The following is a 23,279-nucleotide window of genomic DNA, read 5'->3' as shown; positions in this document are numbered from 1 at the left end:
AATTCTTCAAGAGAAACAAACGAATTCCTAGCCCTAAATTCTCATGGGATAACTTGTTGTGATGGTTAGGAGCCTGACGAACTTACCAGGAGACAGATTAAGCTCTCTGAGTCTCGGTTTCCCCCTCCTCTCACGGTAGTTGTAAGGATGCTACAAAACAATATGGTTCGGTACATCACCTGGTTTACAGTAAGCCTCATTGAATATTAGCTCCCGCTATTATGGAACACATCTTTATCTTCGGATTTGCAGGTAGAGCAGAAACATTTTTCTAAGGGGTATAATATTTCAACCCTTGCCAAGAGCTGAGACCCAGTCACTTCAGCAGGATATCCTGGCTAGGAGGTCCTCAGGAAGGAAACTGAGGCTGGGAAAAGTTTGGGCAGTGAGCTGAGGGAGAGAACCAGATGTTCTGCCCCGTTGGGCTTGACTCCACTTCCCACAGGGTGGACCGGGGTCTGGGGTGAGCAGGGAGCCCTGCTGTGATAGCAGCCTGACACAATATTTACAGAACCCTGTGATCTGTCACGGTCACGCCTGGTCACATCTGAGTCACATCGTCCTGCAGTGTTTATGATTCCGCAGACGTGCAGCAGTGAACAGAATTTGGCCTGTGAGCCTCTGTGTGCTGTCCCTGCTAAACCATCTCTTCCAGAAGAGACTCTTGGGTTTGGGGCTAAGGGGGCTGATCAGGTGAACAGAAAAGCTGCAGGATGCCATGTCATCCTTGGGCTTTGTTTTCCCATCCATGAAATGGGCTTGGTCCTTTAGTGACTGACAGTCAAGTGTCTTGCAGAGGTTGTTACAGCAAAAGAATGGCCTGATTATAACTCCATAAGAAACAGAACCATTCCACTAGAAAAATGGGTCGTGACTATAAACAGACATTTTGCAAATCAGAAATACTAGTAGCCATCAAAGTAATAACCTAGATGGGAAAAGAATCTGAAAAAGAATGGATACGTATATGTTTAACTGAATCACTTTGCGGTACACCTGAAACTAACATAACAGTGTAAATCAACTATGCTCCAATAGAAAATAAAAATGAAATTTTAAAAACTTAAAAATAAGTAAGCATTAAATATTCCCATTCAGTGAGTAATTCAAGGTATGCAGATTAAAAGAAGGAAATTCCTTTAGAAATTTAAAATAAGTTATTATTATTAACCCTCTTCCGCTGTCTGAGGGCAGTATGATGCTAAGGAGAAAATGGGCAGAAACCCAGAGACATTGACAACAGGATACAGAGAAGACTCAAGGGCCTGTTCTTCATGCCCAGCAGTGGTGATGGGAGCAGCAAGGAAATGAGTACATGCTACCCAGTGGCTTCCTGAAGTTCCTGGTCCAGGGCATCGAGGAGCTGGAAGTAACAGTGTTGCTGATGTGCAACAGATCTTACCGTGCTGAGAGTGTTCAGTGTTTCCTCCAACCACTACAAAGCTGTCCTGGAAGGGAAAGCCAGCTGGCCATCAGACTCACCCATCCCAGCATGAGGCTGTGCAGCAAAGAAAGTGAAGAGACAGCTCACGTGCACATTTTATTCATGTTAAATAAAACCATAAAGACTGTGCCGTCAATAAAGAAAATTAATAAAATAGCTCATGCACTTCCGGGGTAGAAATTGATACAACTTTTTTGGAGGCTACATAGCAATATTATCAAAAGCCTTAAATCTTTTTCGGTATCTTTGACTCAGTCCATTAGTTGTCTATTTGCTGCTGTAACAAATGATCACAAACGTCGTGTTTATAACAGTACAAAGGCATTATCTTACCTTTGCGGAGAACAGAAGTCCTGGGCTAAAATCAAGATTCTGCAGGGCTGCATTTCTTTCTGGAGGCTCTAGGGAAGAATCTGTTTTCTTGCCTTTTCCAACGTCTAGAGGCTACACACATTCCTTAGTTCATGGCTGCTTTCCTCCACTTTCAAAGACAGCACTGCCCAGTCAAGTCTCTTATATTGCATTACTCCAGCACTGACTTTCCCATCTCTCTTCCAATTTGAAGAACCCTTGTGATTACATTGGGTCACTCAGATAATCTAAAATGTTCTCCCTGGGACTTCCCTGGTGGTCCAGTGGTAAAGAATCCACCTCCCAATGCAGGGGACTCAGGTTGGATCTCTGGTCGGGGAACTAAGATCCCACATGCCGTGGGGCAACTAAGCCCACGCGCCACAACTACTGAGCTCACGCGCCTAAACCAGAGAGCCCTAGCGCCGCAAACTACAGAGCCCACACACTCTGGAACCCTCGCACCACAACTGGAGAAGAGAAAACCCGCACGCCACAACTAGAGAGAAGCCCATGGGCAGCAACGAAGTCCCGACAGAGCCAAAACTAATAAATAAAATAAATATCTAAAAAAATGTTCTCCCTATTTTAAGGTCACCTGATAGGTAACCTTAATTCCATCTGCTACCTTAATTCCACTTTGCCATATCCACAAGTTCCAGGGATTATAATATGAACATCTTTGTGAGGTTATCTGCCTACCACATCCAGATATCCTATTTCTAGGTATTTATTATCAAGAAGATAACTATGGGGAATTCCCTGGCAGGCCAGTGGTTAGGACTTTGTGCTTTCACTGCCGGTGCCCGGGTTCGATCCCCGGTTGGGGAACTAAGATCCCACAAGCTGTGTGGCATGGCTGAAAAAAAAAAAAAAAAGAAAGAAAAGAAAATGACTATGGATATATATTAATAGGGAATAATGTATCACTAGGCTTTCATTAAAAATAGTGGTGGGCAAGGCTAATGACACAGTGTGCAAGTTATTAAAAAGTTAGTACAACATAGTTTGACTTTTATAACATATATAACTATCTCTCTCTATCTAAAATATAGATAAAAGCTAGAGAGATATACTCTAAATTTATTTTTAGCTCACTCTTTTTTCTTGTCTTATTGCTTCTTCTAGGTCTTCAATTCAATATTGAATAAATAGTATGATTATCATCAATCTCTTTCATTAAACCAACATATATATATGTAATACCTACTGTGTCTCAGAAATCTCTGGGAGTGGGATATATGTGTTTTTATTTTATTAATTTTATTTATGTTTTCTAAAATCTCCTAAGTATGTTACTTCGGTAATAAGGGAAGTTAACTTTTTTTTTTTTTCTTTTAAGCATGCAAGTTTTTGAGACTGGGGCAAATATGCAGTTTTACTCGTGGTCAGGCCCAGGATCCAACCTCCAACAGAGGCACCAGTTAAGGATCAGCTACTTCCTCATGGACTCCTCTTTGCAGAGCAGGGGCCGTCTCGGTTCCCTTCCCCTCCTCCCCAGCCCCACTGCCTAGAGCAGGGCCTGGCTCAGTAACCACTCGTTGAACAGAGAAGTTCCAAGGGATCCTACACTCCCTTCATTCCTTGCTCTGGGTTAGCGTCGTAGGATTTATCTAAATCACCATGGAAGTTATTTATCGTTTAGCTGTATCCCTTTCAGGTAATGAGTTCCATCCTTCCCAGGTTAACTGGAGTTTCCTTGGGTGCGTTTCCAGGCTGCGTCAGTCCTGGAGCCCTTGCTCAAGGGCTGAGCTTTGGAACAGCGTCTACGCCTCTTGCCCCACTCTGCCATCCCCGTACCACCCCGGCCACCAGCCCCAGGACTGGCAAGGGTCGTAACAACCTGACAACAACAGCATTGATAATGCCAAGTTCACAAGGATCCTTTTGAATTGGCCCTTTTATTATACAGATGACGGATCAGACTCAGAGAGGACCAGCACGTGACCTCCTCAGGGCCACACAGCTAGCAAATGGCAGTGAACAGATTCAAATTCATGTGTCCCCCGCCCACTCCCCCCAGCTCTAGAGTCTGAGTTTGCCATCACTGCCCTCCACTGCTTCTTGGAATAAATGTTTTAAAAATGGTAACTGTGAACACCAATTGAGTGCTCGCCAGGTATCAGGTGCCCCCCATATATCAACCTACGCAATCCTCCTTAGAGCCCATTTTACAGTTGAGGCAACTGAGAGGCAAGTGGATTGCTAAGGTCCACAGCTGGGAAGTGCAGGGTCTGCATCTGAACCCAGATGATGTCCAGGCCCTTCCCAGCTCTGCAAGCTGATGCTAACAGTGTTCTGTGTTCTAGGCCACAGGCCCAGGATTTCACCTGTGATGGAATCCCCACAGTGCCCAGGCGGTAGGTACTTCATTAGACCCCTTCTACAAGGAAGGAGCTGGGGCTCAGAAAGGGAAGGTGACAGGTTTGAGGTCACACAGCAGTGTATGGCAGACTGGACCTGGCACGTGGTCCTTGACACCAATGCTGTTCTGAACGCTGGGCTGTGTTTTTCCTGGGATAAGTACCCCCACCCTTGGCTGGCTGGGTGCTCCAGCAGGGGGGAGGCCCTTCTAGACAGTTCCAAGAGCCCAGTCACTGCCCCACCGTGCTCAGTCCCTTAGAAAGTCACTCAGCCACTTATATTGTGGGCAGTGCTGGGAACCCCCTGGTGCCACCAGCTTTGCCAGCCTTTCTCACTGGACACTCGTTGGGGCAACATTCCAAAGAAGAAGGATCTCATCATCTTATCACCTCCAAATCCTCAACCTACCCACGCATGTGCCTCTCTGGATCGCTGTGGCTAATGCCACCTTGGGGGACATTCAGCCTCATCTTGGGGGTGATTCCTTTCTGGGAAGAACTCTCACTCATGCAGAACCTGGGCTGCTGGTCTGCAGGTTTTCAGGGGGTGCGTGCAGGGTGGGTTTGCTGTGCGTGAGTGGGGAACGGAGATTCTGAAGGCCTTCTCCCTGTGGGCTTATCTTTGTTGCTATAACATTACGGCTCTACAATGGTGGCAGGGACTTCAGAGGGCCAGGCCTCCAAGCAGCCTTCCTGGGGAAAGAACTGTAGCATCTGGAGGGCTTACAGTCTCAGCTTCACCACCGGGGGCATCTTTTCTGTGCTTTCCTTGCAAAACAAAAACAAGAGCAAAGACTCAGGCTGTCCTCTCTCTTTCCCTGTCACCCATCTGTCAGTCTGGCTGTCAGTCTGGCTGTCTATCTACCCTCTGGGTGTAAACTAGGAATTCTGGGGGGAAACTCTTTCCTCCCGGTTTGCTTTTCCTTGGGGAGGGCCTGGGGCATTCTGGAGCCGGGCTCCGAGGTGTATGTGTTGGTGGGGGGAATGCATACACCCCAGAAGCTTGAGGATGTGCTGCTATCTGGGGGAGAGCACCTGGGGCCAGGCGGAGCGAACAAGGCGGACCCAGGACTCTCCTCCGTTAAATCAGGGACGGCGTTGGGGTGCATGGGGGGTGAGAATGGAGTCGGGAGTTCCAGACCTTCGCTGGCAACTGTCTCAGAGTCGCTCCCCCCTCCTCTGCGGAGGAATTTGTAAATGGAAGCGGGGCTGCTAATCCCTCCGCTATCACCTCCCCAGACACTTGTTGGGGGATTAAAAAAAAAAAAAAAAAGACACACACACCCAAACACTGAACTTTCCCATTCCTCAAAATGTGGGTGGGGAGGGTGAAAGGAGGACACCCCTTGTTCTCCCCCTCCCCGCCGCCAGCCTCCAGCCTGGCTCAGGCGGGACCCCCTCCCTCCCCGCAGCCGGAGCGATGGGGGCGGGCGAGGCGAGGAGGAGGGAGGCAGGGGGCGAGGTCTGCTTCAAGAAGGGGCGTGTGGCCGGAGGAGCTCCCGTTTGAGCAACTTGGGAGCGAGCGAGGCGGCAGAGAAGGGGAGGGAAGAAAGTTGGTTTCCCCCGACGTCAGCGCCGGGCGGGCCGCGGCGGCCGCGGAGCCAGGAGGCGGCCGGGAGCGGGGCCGAGCGCGGGGCGGCCGGGGCGCGCTCGCTCCGACCCGCGCCTGCCACCCCCGCCTCGGACCCGCGCCCGCCACCGCCGCCGGCGACCCCGGGGCGGCCCGCGGGCATGGACAGCGCGGCCGGCGCCGCCTTCGCCCCGGACAAGCCGGCGCTGGGCCCGGGGCCGCCGCCGCCGCCGCCGCCGCCAGCGCTGGGGCCCGGCGACTGCGCCCAGGCGCGCAAGAACTTCACCGTCAGCCACCTCCTGGACCTGGAGGAGGTGGCGGCGGCCGGGCGGCTAGCGCCGCGCCCCGCGGCCAGGGCAGAGGCGCGGGAGGGCGCGGCGCGCGAGCCGTCCGGGGGCAGCAGCGGCAGCGAAGCGGCGCCGCAGGACGGTGAGTGCGCGGGGCCGGGCCGGGGGTTCGGGCGGGGCTGCCGAGGGCCGTGGGAACTGAAATACGGGGGTGCGGGGGCTGGAGGGGTGCGAGGCCAGAGGTTCGTGGGTCCAAAGGGGTGAGCACGGGGCAGGCGACGGATGCGGGGCGCTGGCTCAGCCGCACCCCAGCCTGGGAAGGAGGCGCCGCGGCAGGACCTCCGGGGGTGCGGGCGCCGGGCACTGCAGCCCGAGTGATGGGTTGGCCCGCCGCCGCCGCCGCAGCCCTCGTTGAGGCTGTATGTCGCGATGGGGCGGGCTGCGGGACGGGAGCTCTCGACTGGCGGAGGGCACTGCCTTCTGGCCAGAGCCACCTCCAGTCGTTGGAAGCACGGGGAGCTGTGTGCCGTGTGTCCTACCCCGGAGGCAGCCCTGGAGGCCCCACTCCCAAAGAGCCTGAGACGCGGGTGCGATTACTGCTGGGGAAACCGAGGCTTCCGAGGGGCAAAGTGACCTGGTCGCACAGCTGAGTTTCAAACTCTGCGCCCTTCTCTAGCTCCAGCATACCAATCCAGCGACTACTAGGCTTTTGTAAGATGGACTTCCTGGCTGGGGTACCGATGCCTGCCCCCCCTCTACCTCCAGTTTGCCCCACTAGCAGCTCCCTAGGGGGAATGGCCCAACCCTGAAGAGCTAGCTAGGCCTCTCTTCCCCTGCCGAGGTTAAAGGTCATCAGGAAAGGGCTTTAAAAACAAACAACCCACCCAAGTGGCTTTTTTCAAAAAGTCACAGAGGATTGCTGGGCCCTGAGCCCTTGGTAGGAAGGGGGGTGTGGCTAGGGCAGGAGAAGATGGAGAGTTTCCTGGAGGGAGGGGAGGACGGGAGTCCCCATAGCTCACCCAAGCCCTGAAAAGGAGGTGGGGTCGTCGGAGACCACTGCCGGCTTGCTCCCCTAGCTCTGGGGAGCAGGCTGCCCTGCTGGAGGCTCTGGGCCCCTAAGAGTCACCCACCTGATTCCAGCAGCCTTCCCACTTGTCCCCAGGGACCCCGCCCCCCACTTCCCGCACCAGCCCCTCGGTCTCAGGGGAGCTCTGGATGGCTGCGTGCCCCGCTTTTCAGATGAGAGGAGGTGCAGGGAAAACGGAGGTGACGGCATCCTCATCGGAAACCTTGTCCGGGAGCCTGTGCGGTCGTGAGGGACACCTGACACACACCTGCCTTTCATAGTGCACCTCAGAGAGCGCCCCGCTGGTGCCGTGTTTCCCAGTGGCATCCGCCTCCGCCAGCCACAGGCTGGCATCTGTTCACACGCCCATGTGATCAGGAAGTGGGTAGACCCACTCCTGGGAGCTGGGGTTTCCCTAGTGGAAAAGTGGAAGGAAGGTGTCTGGTTTGGGCCAAGGGTAAAGTGGGGTGCCCTCGGTGAGGGGGCGGGGCCGGCCAGCCTGGGTCGTGTGAGCACCTCGGGTCTCTGCTGGCTCTGAGCTGGCCTCCCCACAGGGCAGAGGAGAGGTCTTTGGTTTTTCCCTGATGAATGGGGGGCCCTGAGGGTTGGGGAGAGAAGGAAGGAGGCAGGGCGTTTTGTACTCAAGTGCCGGCTGGGGTGGGTGCCCGCTCCGGTCCTAGCGCCTGGCCGTGGGGACGGACCGGGGGGAGGTCTTGCTTCTCCTGGACACAGCATAAAAGGGGTCTGAATGGCGGGTTCTCCTGGGGAGCCCCAGAACAGCTGGGGTCACAAGTACCTGGACAGGGCCACTGGCAGCCCCCAGACAGCTGGGTGGGCAGCAGGCCTCTGCAGCAGCCCCCTGGGGTCAGGCCACCCTCACTGAGAGCCCAGGAGCCCTTTCTCTGAGGAGGGGCTTCTGCACACAGGGAATTCCCAGGTACCGGGGACAGAGGACACCCTGGGTGTGGCATCAGGTGGGATGGGGTTGGGGGCCCCTGATGCCCTCAGTTGGTCTGCTTCCAGAGGTGGGGATCGCCTTTCTCATCTGTGAGGGACAAGGGGCCGCAGGCAGAGTTGGGGCCGGGCTCAAGGGACGCCCCCACCCCCAAGCTTCTGGCCCTCAACCCTTTGGGCGATTTGCTCCAGGCCTCTGCAAATGGAAAGCAACGTGGACAACATGGAGGGTTCCTGAAGCTCTAATATCCAGCTTAAAGGAGTCTCTTGTTTGGGATTATATCTTTCCTACTCATTTTTGGTGTTAAAACACCCTTTCTTTTATGAAATAGGGATAATAACTGGAGATTGTTTTATTTTAATGTCCTTACTTGGCAAAATTAAAAGGAGGTAACCCTATACTCATTCCTCAGACTGAAAACAAATCACTAGGCCATGAAATCCAAATGTTTTATGTCGAGTCAAGCAGCTCCCCAAGGCCAACTGGGCTCATTCCAGGGGTGCCCGCTGCCAGGCGGTGGGGGGCAGGGGTGGGGGCACTCTGAGGCAGCCCCCGTGCCTGGGAGAATCCCTTGGCTTGCTCGCTGGGTCTCGGACTGCAGACAGAAAGTGGATGGAGGAGAGGCCTGTGTCCCACTCTTCTTCCTTCCTTCCTTCCTTCCTTCCTTCCTCCCTCCCTCAAGCAGGTCCCCCCACCACTGCCGCTGGACTCCCAAGTCCTGAAGTCTCCAAAGCTGGGGGAGAGGGGACCTTTCATCCCCGCATCCTGGTGAGCCCAGCCTGCATCACTGGACCCCTTTACAAAGCAGGCAACCAAACCTCGGGATGCTGGGGCTCTGGACCCCAGGCTGGCAGGCTTGGGTCCTGGGCTGTGGCTTCGTCCTCCAGTCCTGGACCCACAGGGAACCCTGGCCCCTCAGTGAAGATTTGGACATACTCAGAAGTGGCTTTTCCTGTGGCTTCTGGAGCTGCTTCCAGGTCCAAAGAAAGCAACTGACACCAAACAGAGACGGGGTGCGCCTTATTAGAAAAATGAAGGTTAATGGGGAAACTGATGAGTTGGAAAATTGATATCTTTTCAACGTGCCAGGTTAGCAGTCTCAAAGTTTTTTGAATATATTTTTCCATCTTTTGTTTTCACCAAGTCATCAGTAGATGTAGCCTATTTTTGCCAATGATTCCCCGGGACCAGGCTCCCCCTGGAACTGACCGGGAAGGCTGTGGCTTCGCCGGTGACTCAGAGCAAATCGGGGTCTCGGGTTCCTCCCAAATCAAACGCTGAGGTCTGGGCCGGGGCACTGAGCTATGCCAAGCACGTTAGGAAAATAAACTCTCATTTGCTGCCTTTGCACTGACTTACAACAAAAGAAACCGCATTAATAACTGAGATTTTCTTTAAAGCATTCCCTCCTGTGGGCAGGGCAGAAACAGGGATGTGGACACACTGAAAATAAACGAAACCCCTGGAGCCAGGCAGGGGTGAGGCCCCCAGCCTGGGGAGGCTGCCTGGCCTGGGTGGGGCTGGGACGTGTTACAGAAAATGCCAGGACCAAGTGGGTCCACTTCCCGGAGATTCAGGACAGTGGGGCGCCTGGAGCCTGAGGGCACAGGCTGAGCCGGGGTGAGCTGGGACCCCGGCCAGGGGGTTTGCGCTCCCCTCGTGGAGCTGGTCCCTGAGCCACACCTGTTGATGGGTGACAGGAGGCCAAGGATGAGCCTGGTTTGCGTGGGGTCCTCTACCTCCCCCTTGCCAGTGGTGGAAGGCAGGACTGAGTGTCTGAGTGGGGGCCCTGAAGGGACCACTGAGTTTGAGAGACGGGCCGAACGGCCGTCAATTTTTGGATTTTTCTTGTGGTCAAATACCCCTAACGTATGATTTACCATTTTAACCATTTTGTAAGGGTACAGTTCAGTGGTGTTAAGTACATTCACATCATTATATGACCGTCCCCGCCATCCATCTCCAAAACTTTTTCATCTTCCCCAACTGAAACTTTGCCCGCATTAAACCCTAACTCCCTGTTTTCCCTCCCCCAGCCCTTGGCAATCACCATTCTATTGTCTGTCTCTATGAATTTGACTCCTCTAGGGACCTCATATATGTGGAATCACACAGTACTTATCCTTCTGTGTCTGGCTTATTTCACGTAGCATAATGTTCTCAAGATTCATCCATGTCATAGAAGGTGTTAGAATTTCCTTCCTTTTTAAGGTTGAGTAATATTCTACTGTGTTGAGTATATCCCACATTTTGTTTACCCGTTCATCTGTCGGTGGACTCTTGGGTTGCTTCTGCCATTTGGTGGTTGTGGGTAATACTGCTAGGGGCATGGGTGTGCAAATATCTCTTCAAGTCCCTGCTTTCAGTTCTTTGGGGCATATACATAGGAGTGGAATTGCTGGATCGCGTGGTAATTCTACGTTGAATTTTTTGAGAACTGCCATACTGTTTTCCGTATCTGACTTTAAAAAATATATATATATATATAATTTATTTATTTGGCTGCGTCAGGTCTTACCTGCTGCACACGAGATCTTTGTTGCAGCATGTGGGGTCTTTTGTTGCAGCGTGCAGGCTTCTCTCTAGTTGCGGTACGCGGGCTCCTGAGCGCGCGGCTCAGTAGTTGCGGTGCACGGGCTTAGTTGCCCCGTGTCATGTAGGATCTTAGGCCCCCGACCAGGGATTGAACCTGTATCCCCTGCATTGGAAGGCAGATTCTCAAACACTGGACCACCAGGGAAGTCCCCCATATCTGACTTTTTAACTGGCCTCCTTCTAACTGGCTCTGAAAGGTGGCAGCCGCAGCCTCTGGGGGCTTGGAGGAAGGAGACGGAGGGGGCCGGCCTGTGAAACAGGAGCAGGGCTGGTGAGGGATGAAGACAAAAGGGTTTCTTCAGAACCAGGCCTTTTAAAGATAAGCCTGCTTTCCTTCCCTCCTCCCTTATCCCCTCCCCTCCTTTCCCTCCATCCATTTCCTTGGGGGAGGGGTGGCGAGGGGGGACAGAGCCATCTGCTGTGAATGAGCCTTGGATGGGGGGGTCAGGACACCCAGCATCGGGTCCTGGCTTTTGCTGCCATCTCCGTGTGTGACCTCGGGCCTGTCACATCCCTTCTCCGGGCCTCAGTTCCCCACCTGAACAATGGGAGGTGGCACACAGATGTCTGTGGGGCTGCTCCTGTCTCTCATCATGATGTCATTCGGGCTGAGAAATTGCCCCGTGATGGGCCCGTCTCCCCAGGAAGGTGGAGTCTCTGAGGACTGGGTCCTGGCTGGGCCTGGATCCCCAGACAGGTGAGGGCATCCCACAGCACATGCCCAGGAGCAGGGAGACAGGAGTGGTGAGAGCTGAGGAACCAGGCCTAGAAGCTGAGAGCCCAGGGGGTTCAGTCTGAGCATGGCTGGGTTTCCCAGGGTAGCTGGTGGGAGTGAGGGCAACCGTCTACATCTCTGGCTTTTTGTCTGAGGGAGCGCTCTTGCTATTTCGTTCATTGTCTGTGGTCGCAGGGTGGTCTTGCTCCTCTATAGATCATCTAGGTGGCGCTTGGGGGCCTGGCACAGGGGCCTCAGACCAGCTGGCGCCCCCATGAGGGCCCTTCCCTGTGAGCAGGAGCTCAACGGGGCAGGAGCTGTCACTGTTCCCTTCCAGAAGACTCCAGAAAAGTGACTTTGGAGCAGAAGTGATAGTGCCTGCTGGCACGCCACCCCTGAGGCCTAGAAAGTACCCTGAGGCTCAGTGTTGCCATCTGTGAAATGGGAATGCTGGACAGCAATGTCCCTTACAGGGTGGACCCTCAGTGGCTGTGGGAGACCATGCCTGGCACACAGTAGGTGCTAAATAAAGGGCCTCCGTTACAGCTCATGGAGATGCTCACAGCAGCCCTGTGAGTCAGGCAGGGCTAGTGATTGCCTTTCCTATTTTGAGGAGGCCCAGAGAGGCAAATCAACCTGCCTAAGGTCTCCCACCTGGGACCGGAGAGGTGGGATTTGTTTTTGGATTGCAAGTCCAAACTTCTGTCTCCTGCAGAGCTCAGCATCTGGGCTGGAGAAATGGGAGAGGGGCAGCCCCATCTAGTTGCTGGGGAGACGCAAGCTAAGGTTTGTTTGGGGATCTAACGGGGGCAGGGAGGCCTTGAGGGCTGGCACAGGGTGGAGCTATTGGGATGGACTCAGTGCTGTGTTAGGTTTCTAAGTGGATAGAGACAGGAAGGAAGGGTTTTCAGTGGCTTGTCCTGGGCAGGGATGCGAGGTCAACCTGGACAAGGCAAAGCTTGGGAGGCCTTCCTGGTTTGCCAGACCCAAAGGGCAGTGGCTAACCCCAAGCGGAAGAGAACCTTGGGAGTGATTTAAGGGGGAGCCAGTGCGCTCCTGAACACAGCCTCCAAATGGGGCATCAGTGTTGGAACCCGACCAGGGTACTGCCCTGGGGTTAGAGGCCACGGGAGTGGAGTTGAAGGGATGAGCCCTTGATGGGACGTGGTGAGAGTGACCAGTTGCTTCCTCTTTGCTGGCCGGGGCCCCATACCCCTTACACCACATTGTCTTCACACCAAACGTGCAAGTGGGTCCTTTTATTATCCCCATCTTTTTTTTTTTCTTTTGTGGTACGCGGGCCTCTCACTGTTGTGGCCTCTCCCGTTGCGGAGCACAGGCTCCGGACGTGCAGGCTCAGGGGCCATGGCTCACGGGCCCAGCCGCTCCGCGGCATGTGGGATCCTCCCGGACCGGGACATGAACCCGTGTCCCCTGCATCGGCAGGCGGACTCTCAACTACTGCGCCACCAGGGAAGCCCTATCATCCCCATCCTATGGAGAGGGAAGGTGAGGCTCAGAGAAGCTGAGCAGTTGCTAAGTTCACACGAATGACTACGGGCTTCCAGCCCAGGCCTGTCCCGAAGCCCCCGCTCTCTACCGCTGGCTGAAGCCATCCCCGGAGCCCCCAGAGTGCTGGGTGGTCTGGCCAGGGATGCCCACTCCCAGGCTGGTGTGGGCTGCATTCAGGGGGCCGTGAGGCAGCCAAGGCAGCCACGTCCTCAGCAGCCTGGCCTGGGTCACAGGTGTATGGGAGACGGGTCAGGCCTGGCAGCGTGGGGACTGTCTGGCTTGGGAGGTTTGGGAAGGAGTGAGAACAAGTGGAGGTCTTCTACCTGCTCCTGCCTAGAAACGTCCAGAATGGCCTCCTGGACACGGGAGAGCTGCGGAGGGTCCCTGACTCTGAGGAACAGCCACAGGACAGGCCCCCTTTCCCAGTCCACCCCTAGCTTCCATATTCATTCATTTATTCACTCACTCATTCAGCAGTCATTTTCTGAGCACCAACTATGTGTCAGGACTTGACCTGCAACCACCTGCCCAGACTTTCAGATTTCAAGCCCCAGTGAAAATTTCCAGGCACTTCGAAGAACTGGCATAGAGTGGGCAGTTTTAAAAGGTGCCAAGAAAAGCCATTTACTCACGACAGCTACCATCTTGTTGCCCCTATCCGTTTATCCAAGAAAGAGCCTTTCAGCATCTTTTTTTTCCTTTCATCTTTTTTTAACAATACATTTGTTTATTTAATTTAGGTATTATTTTTGGCTGCGTTGGATCTTCGTTGCTGTGCGCGGGCTTTCTCTAGTTGCAGCAAGCGGGGCTTCTCTAGTTGTGGAGCACGGGGTCTAGGCGTGCAGGCTTCAGTAGTTGTGGCACGCATGCTCAGTAGTTGTGGTGCACGGGCTTACTTGCTGCAAGGCACGTGGGATCTTCCCGGACCAGGGCTCGAACCCGTGTCCCCTGCATCGGCATGCGGATTCTTAACCACTGTGCCACCAGGGAAGCCCAAAAGAACCTTTCAGCATCTTCATCTTGGAGTAAAGAATGTTCCTCAAAACGGACTTAGCTTAGCTTAACAAAAAAACTTGCGAATCGCCCCTGTTTTTCTCATTTTGCGTTAGGTCGGTGAAAACGCTGTCATGGGCTGGCATTTGGGAACCACATGGTGGACTGGCTTTCCCAGGCTCACAGACACGGAGACATGCACAGCCCACCCCATCCCCCCATCCCCCCCCCACCACCACCAATACACACGATCCCCGCCCCACCATACACAAAACTGCTCACTCACACACACACCTACCCTCACACCCCGGCCTGAGGGCTCCAGCCTGGCCCAGATGATCAGGTCCAGGCTGTTAATGGCCAGCATGGCCTCAGGCCGCTGGTGGATAGATGAGCAGCCTGACCGCGCCGGGATGGGCCAAGGGTTAAGTGCCTTTTGCGAGGTGGTGAGTAGGAAAGCGCCGTGGGAGCTTCCTGTTTAGACAGAGTTGGGGAAAGTTATCTCGGCAAACGCCCATGCTGAGCCGACACAGGGAGACAGGGTGCTGGGCAGCCCCCAGGGGCCGGAGGCATGTGGCAGGGCACTCCCCGCCCTCCCCGCCCGGAGGGAGCAGAGCGGCTGCCAGAAAGAGGCCGTGCCTCCCTGGGATTCGGGGCGTCTCCAGATGTCCTGGGAATGAAGGTTGCTACCTCACTGACCCTGATGCTCGCGCTGCCCCCCAGTCAGGCCCCCTCGCCCTGTGTCCCTGCCACATCTGGGAAGCTGCTTGCTCCCAGCCCGGCTCCAAGGGGCCACCGTGATGACAGGATGCTGTCCACATGGGGCCCTTTACGGCTAATGATATCTTTTATTGCGTCCTAAAAATGAAGCAGGCTCTGGAAGACATTACTTTCGGTCGTTCTTTGTGATCCCTTCTGCTTTCCTGTGTGTGGGAGGGGCAGCCGGGACCTTCTGGTTTGGGGGGCAGTGGAGACCTTAGAAGGACGCTGGGGTGACGAGTTATAGAGAAGCCAAGAAGCTGGGACCTGGTGGCCCGAGAGGTGGACGGGGGCTGCTGGGGGGAGTGTGGTCTTTGGAGAAGGTCCTGGGGTGGGGGGCGGTGAGATCAGGAGGCCCAGGGGCTGCAAGACCTGGAAGCTTCTACAGAGGCTTTTCCTCCCAGAGCTGAGCAAACACCTCTGTGCTTAAGAGCTGACAAGGGAAGATGTGTCACCTCCTGTGACGTCGCTGCCCAGGAGGCACTAGGGCCCTGGACAAGGAGTTAGGACACTGGGGCTTGCCCAGCCCTACAGCTCGGGACACGCCCTGACCCTGGCCTTAGCGTCCCCATCTGAGGGGGTCGGACCATCTGTTTGTCAACAAACAGTGGTCCCAGGAATCACTGCATTCGAATCACCCTGGGAGCTGGTTAAATGCATGTTCCCGGGACCCAGCCCATGGAATGACACCCTCTGGAGCCTGGGCCTGGACCTCTGCATTTAGCAGGGCCCCAAGCGATTTTTATGTGCATTAAAAGGTGAGCACTGCCGTGCTCTCAGAGGCTCCTTCCAGGGCTAACGCTGCCCCTCTGTCGTCTTCCTCAGTTTGCCTGAGTGGAAAATGGTCCTCTTCTGGGAGGATGGAGAGGCCAGGTGGAGCTGTCAGGGAAGCCGGGCATCATTGGGAAGCACCTGGAAGGGTCCAGTATGTGGGGGGAGGGTGCTGTTCCCCAGAGCAGCGTCCCCAGAGACCTGACTACGCTGGAAGCCGCGCTGCTGGGTCTAGGAGAGCACAGTCACTGTTGACGGTCTGCCAGCACTCATGGGCACCTACTGGGTACCAGCCCAAGGCCACCCAAAGAGCTGGCATTGCCGCGGGGGAAGATCTGTCTCTCTCTCTCAAGCATCCTGACTCCTCTAGCTGCCAGGGTGACAGGGTGAGGTGGGGTGGTCGGAAGCCTCCCTGCTGAGCTGGGGGTCTCTGTCACTCATCACTGGAAAAGCCCCCTCCCATTGTCCTGCCCGCCTCCTACTCTTTCCTCCTCTCCGATCACCCTGCCTCTCACAACCCTGAAGGCTCCCCTAGCAGTGGTCCCCTGGGGTAGGACATCCACAGCCCCAGGAGGGCGGCCACCTTGCCCCAGGTTTTGTCCACAGTCCCCGATCCCGCCTCCCTGCCTGTCCTCCCCGACCAGTGGCCTCCCGCTCCTGGCTGCCCCCGTTGCCCCGGGCGCAGCCGTTTACACACCAGAGATGGCGTTATTAAAAATGACATTTAACCAGAGCTGGAATTACCACGCGGATGGCTGCAAACGTCGGAATCAAAGCCGGAGCCGCCAGGCGCGCCTGGCAGGGGCCTCGCGGCCTCCTTTCGCCGCCAGAGCTCTGCGCCGGCCTCCCATATAAAGCCCCTGCAGAATGCCGAGGTCTTGAAAGCCCGTGCACCTCCTTTCATTAGACTAACAAATAACACGTAACAGAAAACATCTGTGAACAGCAGCCCCTAATGCTCTCAAGATGGTGCCGCGGGCAGCCGGTCCAGCCAGTGGGCAGCCGGGCCGCCCGGGGTTCAGGTTCTGGCTGTCCCCACCCGAGACGGTGAGGACCCTCGGGAGAGCCTGGCACCCCTCCCCTTCTCTCCCGCACCTCCCCCTGGCACCCTGTGGACCTGGGGGCCTCCTTCTCCACCTCTCCATCTTCCTCCAGCTCAGTCTTCAGCCCTCTCTTCTTGCGGATGAGAACCAGTAATTCGAGGGTCTGTTTGCATGGAGACAGTGCCCTGGACAGGGCATCACAGCCGTCCACTCAACAGGGGGGGGCCTTGACCAGTCGTGTGACCTTGGCAAATGTCTTCTTTTTTCTGAGCACCTCGTTTGTCATATGAGGAGAAGAATCGTGCCTCCTTGCAGGGTGGTTTTAAGAATTTAGGGGAGGGACTTCCCTGGTGGCGCAGTGGTTAGGAGTCCCCCTGCCAATGCAGGGGACACGGGTTTGATCCGTGGTCCGGGAGGATCCCACATGCCGTGGAGCAACTAGGCCCGTGCGCCACAACTACTGAGCCTGTGCTCTAGAGCCCACAAGCCACAGCTACTGAGCCCGCGAGCCACAACTCCTGAGCCCGCACACCTAGAGCCTGTGCTCCGCAACAAGAGAAGCCGCCGCAATGAGAAGCCCGCGCACCAGCAACGAAGAGTAGCCCTGGCTTGCCGCAACTAGAGAAAGCCAGCGCGCAGCAACGAAGACCCGATGCAGCCAAAAAACACTGAGGCCAGGCGCCCCCGCCCCAGCACTCCCGCCACGAACCCCGTGGGCTAGGAAGCCACAGGGGCCTCCAGATGTGACATCCTCCCTGTGTGGCAAGAGACTGGATGCCTCCCCAGGATCTAAAGCACCATCCCCACAGCTCAAACCGGGAGGAGGAAGGACTGCATCCCAGACTAGGGAGGAAAATCCAGGAAAACATCCCAGAAGTGGGAGAAAAGACAAATTGGCCCTTTGTTCCCTGTTTCCCTCATGAAGAAGCTAGAGAAAACAGGCCTTTCCCCCTTCCCCCAAGAGACTGTATGTGAAACACCATGCCTCCCTGTCCCCCTCCAAGAGATGCCTTGCTACTTGGTTCCATTCATTCATTCACCCGTTCACTCGTCCATTCATTCATTCACCCATTCATTCATTCATTCATTTGGTGCACATGCGTGCTGTTTGAGGCATCAGTGGACAGGCAAGACGTGGCCCCTAACCAGGGAGCAGAGCACGGAGGCAGCTCCCTGACGCCCAGCTCTTCACCTCTGCCTGGCCCCGAGCTCAGTGCTCCACAGGCAGCCTCACGCTGAGTCCTCCCAGCAGCCTTTTGAGGCAGGTGCAGTATTATCCCCATCTTACGGATGAGGAAACTGAGGCTCAGAAAGGCAAAGTGACTTGCCCAAGGTCACCCAGGAAATACGTTATGATCCCCAGAGCCCAGGTACAGCGCTGGGCTCCCAGATGGCCAAGCAGCCGCAGTGTCCTCTTGCTGGAAGCATCCCAGGCCCTGCCAAAGAAGGACCATGCCACCCGTCTCCTTGGTTCTCACCCCACACCTCCACAGTGCCTGAGCAAGGTGCCACTTTTCCAGGGACACCACTGCGCAGAGCCTGACCCATAGCTGACCCAGGCGGGAGGGCTCTGGGCTGTGCTGTGACTGGGGGGCTGGGGCTGGGGAGGGACCCCAGCCTTTGGGAATCTCGTATTTCCGAGAGACATCATGTTCTTATTGGAAGGCCAGCCTCTCCTGCAGAGCTGGCTGCCCTGCCACCTCACCCCGAGGCAAGGAGAGTGTCAGGGCTCGAAGTGGGAAATTGCTGGAGACAAGAAGTAAAAACGAACTACTCTGGTTTCACTGGGAAGGAAAAAAGAAAAGGCAAAGATCTAAAGCGGCTGAAAGTGGGATCGTTATTTGAAGAAAATTATTGCTGTTGCAGCGGATTCAAGGTGGGGGCAGATCAGAGCTCCAAGGGGGGAAATGGGGAAGGCTTCCCTCCATCCTTCTTTCCACAAGTATTTGTTGAGCATCTACTCCGTACCAGACCGAGGGCTGGATCCTGGGGTCCCATCAGGAAATAAGGGGGTGTGGTCTCCCTACTATGAAGGAGGTAGGAACAGATAATGGGGCCCCCTACCTGGCCTGGAGGTTCAGAGGAGGCTTCCTGGAGGAAGTGGATTTTCAGAAGGGACCCAAAGGGCTGAGTGAAGTTAGCCAGAAGAAGAGGTTGGGAAGGATGCTCCAGGTGGAGGGAACAGCAGATGCAGAGGCTCAGAGGTGAGGAGATTGGCTGTTCCAGGAGCAGAGGGGGTGGGAGGGAGCCCGGTGGAGAAGACCAACGAGCAAGGCCTACTTCAAGATTTGCAATTTTGGGGCTTCCCTGGTGGCGCAGTGGTTGAGAGTCCGCCTGCCGATGCAGGGGACACGGGTTCGTGCCCCGGTCTGGGAGGATCCCACCTGCCACGGAGCGGCTGGGTCTGTGAGCCATGGCCGCTGAGCCTGCGCGTGCGGAGCCTGTGCTCCGCAACGGGAGAGGCCACAACAGTGAGAGGCCCGTGTACCGCCAAAAAAAAAAAAAGAAAGATTTGCAATTTTGGTGTTAGGCGGGGTGGGAATGCTTTCTGTGCGCCTGTGGGCGTTTGGGGTGTCCAGAGCACCCAGGCCCTCCCCGGTAGCGCTCTTGCTGAGTGGGTGTGCTGTGTCCCGTGGGAAGGGAATGGCTGACTTGGGAACAGCTCTTGTGTCCTGGCTGCTCAGAGCCTCCCGGGTGCCCCATCTCCAAAGGAGCAGATCAAAAGCCCGAACTGTCTGCTCCGGCCCAGCTGCTGTGAGATCTGACATCCCAAGTCAGAGAGGGGTGGGTCCAGGAGCCGTGCAGAGCCCGACGCAGGGCGGGTCCCCATGCCCAACACGGGGCTCGCAGATCCGTCTGTGGGATGGCTCTACCCAAGACATGGACCCAACACTAGGGCTTTGCGCCGTAGGTGCACAACGACTCTGACATGGCAGTTTCCTTAGCAGACCCATTAGCAAGATGAGGAAGGTCGCCCCGGCTGTCTGACGGCAAATCCTGCCTCCCAGGGGGAGTGGAGGGAGTTTGGGGTGCTTGTGGCTGAGTCGAGGGCTGGGTGACCGGGCTGTGCTGAGTGGCGTTGGAGTGTGTTCATCTTCATCGCTGTCACCATCCCCGAGATCCCAACAGTCAGGACCATTTATTGTGCACCTACTACGTGCTCAACCCTCTGTGTAAATCGTCTCATTAATTCCAGATACTCTAGGAGGTAGGCAGTCTTATGGCCCCATTTTCCAGATGAGGAAGCTGAGGCCCAGAAAGGTGGGCTATGTATGGAGGACACGGGGGCTCCAGGCCTTAGGCCCTCGTTTTTGGCGTGTTCCCCACCCCTGCTGGCCCGGAGCCCCTGGCTGTGCTCACTCTGACCTCGCCCAGCCTCTCCGGATTTGTTTAGAAAGGGATGGGTGAGAGAGGTGATAACGCGGGGCACAGGGTTGCTGGACAGAAACCAGAGCTGCTCCTTGACCCAGGCAGGCAGGCCAGGACCCTGGGACAGGGACGGCCCTCATTTTTCCCATGCAGCTCGATGGTGACACAGGCATAGAAGTGGAGAGCTGGTTCCAGAGTCCCAGTGGGTCCCCCGCCTTCTCAGGGGCAGGATGTGCTGCCGGTGGGGACCCAGCTTAGCTGTGAGATTCCAGCTCCATCCACACCCCCACTTCCTGGATGATCTTGAGAAAGTGTCTTGTTTCTCTGAGCCTCGAATTTCTCATCTGCAAAATGGGCACATCGCTAGTACCTGAGGCCTGGGTTGTTCAGAAGGGTTGATAAAGTCAAGCAGGTAGGGCTCAGCTCTAGGCCCACCTGGCCTCAGGTAGGTACACAGTAAACACCAATCTGTTTTCTCTTTCACTCTCCCTGACACTTGGGAGGAGGAGGCAGATGCACAGTTTAGGACTGTCAAGCCCCTTTCACAGATGGAAAAACCGAGGAGGGAAAGGTTTCCCATGGTCCCACAGGAAGAGGAGCTGAGATTAGGAACAGAGTTCTTGGCCCCAGAAGCTGACCCCAGTGGCCTTTGCTGGTTCCTAACTATGCTTTCCAGAAAGGAGACAAGTTATCCAACACACACACAGGACCAAGACCCCTCTGCCCCTGCCCAGCCCTGCCTGGTGACCGAGGGTGCCCTCTGTGGAAGGATGGTGAGTTTGCTGCAGCCCCAGCCTGGCTGGAACTGACCCTTGCTCCCGTGTGGCATGAGCATCTTGCTTTATTTTCCACGGCATAAATTATAACCATGTATAATTTCATGACAAATACCGTCTATAAAACACAACACAACTATTTTTATAATGTGGCGTTTGAGGTTAAAAATTCAAATTAGAGATTAATTGCAACTTCTAGAAGGTCTGTGGATAAGATGGCTTGGGGAAGAAGGCTGAGATATTCAGATACACTCCCTCAGGCAGATGGGTTCTCATCACATGTCTAGAACATGCACACACACACACACACACACACGCACGCACGCTTGCACTCAACTGATCTCTGGCTTGAGCAAAGCTGGTTTAGACACGGTGTTTGCACTCGTAGGAAAGCTGGTCTCGATGCTGGTTCCTTTCTCAGCCCAGGACTCTGGTGTCCCAAGTGTCCATCAGAAGCAGGTTACAGGATAATCAAACAGCCCTGGGGTTTGTGGAGGCGGATGGCAGGGGGAAATTGACAGAACTTGGGGCGCCAAGAAAAGAAGCGAATGTATCGGGTTAACCTCCATTGGGTGCCAGCTCTCAGATTCTCCCTAAACCCTCCCCTTCCTCCACCCCGTAAAACCAAAACCAGATGGAAATCTCAGTGAATAGTGGGTCTGCGGACAGGGCAGACAGCGTGGGATGGAGCCCTGATCAGAGAGGAGGGAGGCAAGCTGGGTGAGCCCCATTCCAAGGAGGCCAGGGGCAGGGTGTGTCCCCTTTGGCACCCACGGGCCAGATCTCAGCCTGCACAGAAGAACGTCGGGGCTCTGGAGAGCTCCGAGGCAGCTTCTTGGGCTCCGTGGGGATGGTGGCAAATGTTCGCTGCTTTCTTAAAACCAGAACAGCAGAGGTTGGGAGAGTGGGGCTGCCCTCTGCACTGCAGATTTTCCTCTCCCCACCTTCCCGTGGGTCCTGGAAGAAGGGCAGCAGCTCCAGGGCGTCAGTAGCCAAGGGTGGGAGTCCAGTGGCCCACTAATGCTCCCAAGGGCCCCAGGGAGAGGGGGCCCAGAGTGAGGCCAGTGAGTCCGACCGACCCCAGCTGGCTCCCTGGGGCCAGGGGCTTCCCCCTTCTGAGCCTCAGTTTCTTCATCTGTAAAGTGGGGATAATGGCGAGTGAACTGTGAGGGTGTGGATAGGCAGCAGTACTTTCACATAGTAGTGGCACAGGGCCAGCCGCTGCTGTTATCATTACTGCCATCGCTATTATTAGCAACTCACAGGTGGGTCCCTGCGAGAGGGCAGGCCGAGGACCCAGGCACACCTCTGGCAGCTGCTGGTCCCCAGGGTCCGTCATCTCCCCAGCATGAGGATGGGAACTGTCCCGACCCACACTAGCTCCATATTAAGGCAACAGCTCTCCTGCTGCCTCCACCCCCAGCCCCACCCTCGGGCGGGCAGTGTGAGTGGGGCTTGTTTATTCCCGTTGTCTGTTGGCACGTTCAGGGTGAGATGGAGGGGAGGGGTGCAGACAGTGTCTCCACCCCTCTCTCAGCAGCAGCTGTATCCATCCTGGAGGGCTGCTCGGGTGTCTTCAGCGCTACCCAGTCTTGGGCACAGCAGACAAAGAGAAGCCTCTGTCACTAGAGCAGGGTCAGGAACAGCCCAGGGGAGGGGCTTCCAGCTCTGTCGTGGAGGCCTCAGACCTTTGCCTCCCTCCCTCCCCCCGCCCCCTCCCCCCCCCTCCCCCAGCTGTCCCGGTGCCTGCCGTGCACCTTTATATTGTCACTTCTTTGGTTGAAGTCACTGTCCACAGGGAGCCCTTGCCGGGACCCCCTTCATAGCAGTAACACATCATTTCACTGAAGAGGCCCCCACTAATCCCAGGGTGTACATGCTAGCCCCTCATCTTTACAAAAGGCTATCAAAATGTCCATTTTGGGGACTTCCCTGGCAGTCCAGTGATTAAGACTCCCCGCTTCCCCTGCAAGGGGCACAGGTTTGATCCCTGGTCGGGGAACTAAGATCCTGCATGCCACGTGGTGGGACCAAAAAAAAAAAAAAAAAATACATCTTACGGGTGAGAAACAGAGGCTCCTCCACTCCACATGTATTTCCTGAGCTCATACGATGTGCGGGCACTGGGCAGACATCCACCCATCACCCCTTAGGAGCTTCCAAGTAACAGGAGACAGGCAATTAACTGATAATTGCAGTACTGGTAAATTCCAAGTTGAGAAGCACAGGGCCTCTGGGGCTCAGAGACAGGAGTCACCATCCCAAGGCTGCACAGCCGTCAGCACCTGGCAGAGGTGGGATCAGACCCCAGAGCCCTTCCATCCTAACTGTCCCCACGGCACAATGCTGTGGCTAATGGGAGCCCCTCTGAACAGGCTGCAAAGACCTTCATCCCAAATCATTTGGAAGAGGGACCCACGGCCAGCCCAAGTGGCAGGGGCGAGGCTGGGAGCAGAGGAGAGATTATACACATCCCTCTGGTGCTGTATTCTCCGCAAACTTGGGGGTAGGGATTCCCCGAGTGGGGGGCACAGTACTCTAGTTCTGCCAGGGTCCGTGTATACGTGGGGCTTGGGCGGTGTTCTAGTCGGGCTTGTTACCTACGACGGATAGAAAACCGGCCCCAAGTGGCTTAAGCAGAACTAAGATAATGTGTGCGAAACTGAAACATCCAGGGTGGGACTTCAGGCACCACTCGATCCAGGGCTTA

The 23,279-nt window shown here is 55.6% G+C and overlaps 1 protein-coding gene across 1 annotated transcript in view; it reads left to right on the top strand.

Moving 5' to 3' along the window:
* Nucleotides 1–5,889: 5,889 nt before the first annotated feature.
* Nucleotides 5,890–23,279, top strand: part of PRRX2 (paired related homeobox 2) — a 46,699-nt gene continuing 29,309 nt past the window's right edge. Inside the window, exon 1 of the mRNA XM_030838606.3 lies at nt 5,890–6,157. Within this exon, the coding sequence (XP_030694466.1) occupies nt 5,890–6,157 (268 nt within the window). The remainder of the gene's footprint in view (nt 6,158–23,279) is intronic.

This window comes from Globicephala melas, chromosome 6, assembly GCF_963455315.2.
Source record: "Globicephala melas chromosome 6, mGloMel1.2, whole genome shotgun sequence".
NCBI classification, from domain to species: Eukaryota; Metazoa; Chordata; class Mammalia; order Artiodactyla; family Delphinidae; genus Globicephala; species Globicephala melas.
Note: the sequence above shows the minus strand (reverse complement) of the source record. Positions and strands in the feature narration are given on the sequence as shown.